The following is a 3,894-nucleotide window of genomic DNA, read 5'->3' as shown; positions in this document are numbered from 1 at the left end:
AATATATATAAAAATGATAATATAATTTGTGATATATATATATTATTTAGATGATTTTATTTTTAAATTTTTAAATAATAAAAAATAATATTAAAAATTAAACCTGAAATTAAAATCTAAACTCTAAATTTAAAATCTTAAATTTTGAAAACTAAATATAAACCATAATAAATAATAATAATTCTCATAAAATTTGTTATGAAATAAAATATAGAGTTTCAAAGTTTGTGGACATTGTAATAGTATATAGTGAAGTAAGAGCGAGAGACAGAGGAAGATGAAATATCTTGTTAAAGTGTGATACTCTTTTCCCGTTGAAACCGAAATAGAGTTTCAGGCATGGCTTCTTCTCTTCCTCTCTTCTTCTTATTCCTCTCTTTCTCTGCCTTATTCTCTCCCTCTCAATCCCATGACAAAGTATCGTTGGAACTCTACTACGAAACCCTGTGCCCTTACAGCGCCAACTTCATCGTCAATTACCTTCCCAAAGTCTTCACCACCGACATCATCGCCATCGTTGACCTCAAACTCGTTCCCTGGGGCAATGCCAAACTCCGAGACAACAACACCTTTAACTGCCAGGTACTCTAATTACTAAGTCCCACATCGAATTTAATAAGTGAACTTCAACTCCTTCTTTCTCAACTAGCTATTCATTGTTACAGCATGGGCCATACGAGTGCTTGCTCAACACAGTGGAAGCCTGTGCCATTCATATATTGCCTCAAACGGTAACGCTACAATTGCTTTGCCTTTATTTCTTTTTCATTATTGTTTTAAGGGTTATTTAATTTGTTTAGTTGGTGTTTGGAGTACTGTAGTGATTAGGGGTGGACACGGCTCAATGATTCAATGAATCTGAACCAAACTGAAAGAAAAAAATCCGTTGCTATTGGTTTGAATCATCAGATCGGTTTAGATTAGAAAATTACAAATTCAATCAAGTTGTTTCGTATCTCCAGTTTTGATGTGTCTCAATATATAAATATTTTATTGTTTTTTTATTATTAGATTTGATTTGGTCTATGAAATTTGGACTTTTAGGGGAAAATGAACCCATTCAAATATGAGAGTCCCTTATTCATATGTCACTCATTTTAAATTTGATGAGTTTGCTAACTTAAATAATTGTATTACAGTGCTTTGCATATGTATCTATGTTATGAGTATTTATGTAACCCTGACTTTTTTTGCAGAGCAAGCACTTTCCATTCATCTATTGTGTTGAGGATCTGGTGTTTCAGGGTAAGCGCACTGAGTGGGAATCTTGTTTTGAGAAACTGGATCTGGACTCGAAGCCTATTAAGCAGTGTTATAATAGTGAACATGGAAAACAGGTTCGTGCTTTTCTTCACCTTGAGTATGATGCTGTCAGTATTATTGAATGATAATACGAGTTTAATTTCCCAGCACCCTGAGTAAAAAAATTTAAACGGTCAACTAAATAGAAATCGCTTTTAGATATCACTTTTAAATTAGTTACTATTGAGTAAACAATTTTATTCTATAAAATAATTATACCAACAAGTCATTTTTTGAGTGAAACTGAACTTAGTTTCTTTATGTTTCGAGTTCGAGTATTGTAAATGAAAAATTGATGGATACATTGCACTGAAAACGTAGTTATCCAAAAAATAAAAAGTTGGATGATAATGGCATAATATTTAAATTAAATTATCTGTTTATTCCTTTTTTGTCATCAAGAAAGATACTCAAGTGCTCTAAAATGTCTTCAAATAGAAAAAATAGTAAATGAACTGACAACTCAGACATAGACATCTCTAATTCTCTATCGTGATTTTTGATTGGCTATTAATGTAAATTTTGTTAATGTTAATATAAATTAAACTTTTTCAAATAGCCTTAAAATTTTACCAACATGGCTAAATGAAAAAACTTATGGAAAGTTTTGGGAATTAGAAAATCTGAACAGTTATACAGATGCGAGTTGGTGGTGACTTCTCAATTCTTTATTTGAAGTAATCTTGAGGGAAATAGATAAATGGATCTCACTTAAAGGTGAGATAATCCATGTTAACTAGCAGGAACTGGTTCTGTTATGTGAAATTTGGATAGTAAGACAACAAAATGAAACAGTTAATGAGAAGAAATTTAACTTATTCTAACATTTAACTGAAACAAATTGGTCCTGGCTTTGATTGTTACAAAGCTCTAAAGCAGTGTAAGATGATCTACAAATTATCTTATTTCCATAGATGATTTATAGCTCTTTTGCTGCTGCTGCTGCTTCTGATTTGTAGCTTCTGAACATTCATTTTTATTCAAGATAATTAATTTGTCAAAATCCTTTTTCAATATTATGCCAAACTTGCAGAATATTAACACTATCTTGACAGAAAAAGAGAAAACGGATATGACAGATGTGCTTTGACTCGGTATATCAGTGTTACTGTTTGGCTGAATTTTTTGTCTCTGGTAACATTTTTCCATATTTATGCAGTTGGAGCTACAATATGCAGATGAAACAAGTGCTCTGAAGCCTCCTCACACGTATGTTCCATGGGTAGTTGTGGATGGAGAACCACTCTATGAGGTCAGTTTTGCAATTTTATACGGTCAAAACAGATCCCATTCCTAATGCTTTAATTTTACACTAACATATACCTCTAATTAACAAAATAATCTGACACTGAAGTCTGAAATTTATGCTTTGCATATGTAAGTGTGTGTGGATGAGCGTTGACAAAATTGATTTTGAATGAAGTTGATTTTGCTTAAAAATGATTTTGAAGTGATGTGGTTTGTGTTTAGATGTTTTTATTATAAAAAGACAATTTCAGTATAAAATCTGTTTCAACACAAAAAGCTACTTAAAATTGTTTCAACTCAGGACCTATAATCAATTCTTCAACGGAAAACCAAAGCATGTGAGAGTTTACTTATAGTCATGTTAACTGGTATTTCAACGTGTTTATGGAGAATTTAACATGAAATCAAATACACTAAGTTACCAAGAAGTCTAACTCAGTTAATCAGGGTGTGAGCTATGTGAAGTTCCTTGTACTGAGTTCAATTCTAATGAATAAAAAAGAAATACCAAGTTTTATCATATAATGAATGAAATTAGAAATGTACATGATATTCAAAAGAACTTGCCAATTTCTTTTGCTGCAGGATTATGAAAACTTCATAAGCTACATTTGTAAGGCTTATAAAGGCCCTCATAAAGTCCAAAGCTGCACCCAAGCGTTATACCTTGGAGAATTCAAAGCAAAGCCTAAGCATTCAGTTTGCGACGATGAGGGAGGGATGCCAACATGGAAAAAAATGAGGTCAATCATTGCATCATGGTTGCAACAGATGAACTTTGGTGGTGCTTTTTAGATGTGTCAATGCCATATTTAAAAGCAGTTTGTTGCTGTTAGCTGTTGTAGTTGTGTTGATCCCTTGAAAAGTCCAAATAGAACTTGTGATGTATATACAGTACTTAAAAAAAAAAAACATGTTGTCTATGTACAATTATATATGTTTTTTTATCCATCAGAATTACAATAAAGTTTGACAAAGAACCATATGTATTCTATTCCAATACTAAGTTGATCCTAGTGGTTGTACAATTATATATCTTAGTTATTTTCATCGAATTACAATTTTGATATATAGAGGAAGGATCAATTTATTTTAAGAGTAAGTTTAGGTAGACTTACTCTGTTTAATAACTCATGATTTACATTAAATTTCAACGATTCAACTATTGAATTTAAAATTCTTAATTCATAGATCAAATTTATAAATTTTTAATAATTTAAGACTGTTATGATGGTGATATTTAGTTTTTCATTTTTACAATTTTTTTTTACTAGTTTGTCTCTTAAATAACATATAAATTATATCATAATTAAATTTTAACCGTATATAGAAAAAAACTACTTC

At 30.8% G+C, this 3,894-nt stretch overlaps 1 protein-coding gene across 1 annotated transcript; it reads left to right on the top strand.

Moving 5' to 3' along the window:
• Positions 1–252: 252 nt before the first annotated feature.
• On the top strand, positions 253–3,605 carry LOC109805417 (Thioredoxin superfamily protein). The gene is made up of 5 exons (XM_020367479.3): positions 253–582; positions 666–731; positions 1,197–1,337; positions 2,462–2,554; positions 3,136–3,605. Exons 1-5 carry the CDS (start codon positions 340–342, stop codon positions 3,343–3,345), a joined length of 753 nt encoding a protein of 250 aa, XP_020223068.1. The 5' UTR covers positions 253–339; the 3' UTR covers positions 3,346–3,605.
• The last annotated feature ends 289 nt before the right edge of the window (positions 3,606–3,894 follow it).

The sequence above is a fragment of the Cajanus cajan genome, chromosome 3 (genome assembly GCF_000230855.2).
Source record: "Cajanus cajan strain Asha chromosome 3, NIPB_CcT2T_4, whole genome shotgun sequence".
NCBI lineage: Eukaryota > Viridiplantae > Streptophyta > Magnoliopsida > Fabales > Fabaceae > Cajanus > Cajanus cajan.
Note: the sequence above shows the minus strand (reverse complement) of the source record. Positions and strands in the feature narration are given on the sequence as shown.

What these genes read in the sequence shown, in the direction of transcription:
- LOC109805417 (XM_020367479.3), top strand. Translation starts at nt 340, where the DNA reads ATGGCTTCTTCTCTTCCTCTCTTCTTCTTATTCCTCTCTTTCTCTGCC. An exon ending in ATAGTGAACATGGAAAACAG is followed by an intron (nt 1,338 to 2,461) that starts GTTCGTGCTTTT and finishes ATATTTATGCAG; the next exon opens with TTGGAGCTACAATATGCAGA. An exon ending in ATGGAGAACCACTCTATGAG is followed by an intron (nt 2,555 to 3,135) that starts GTCAGTTTTGCA and finishes CTTTTGCTGCAG; the next exon opens with GATTATGAAAACTTCATAAG.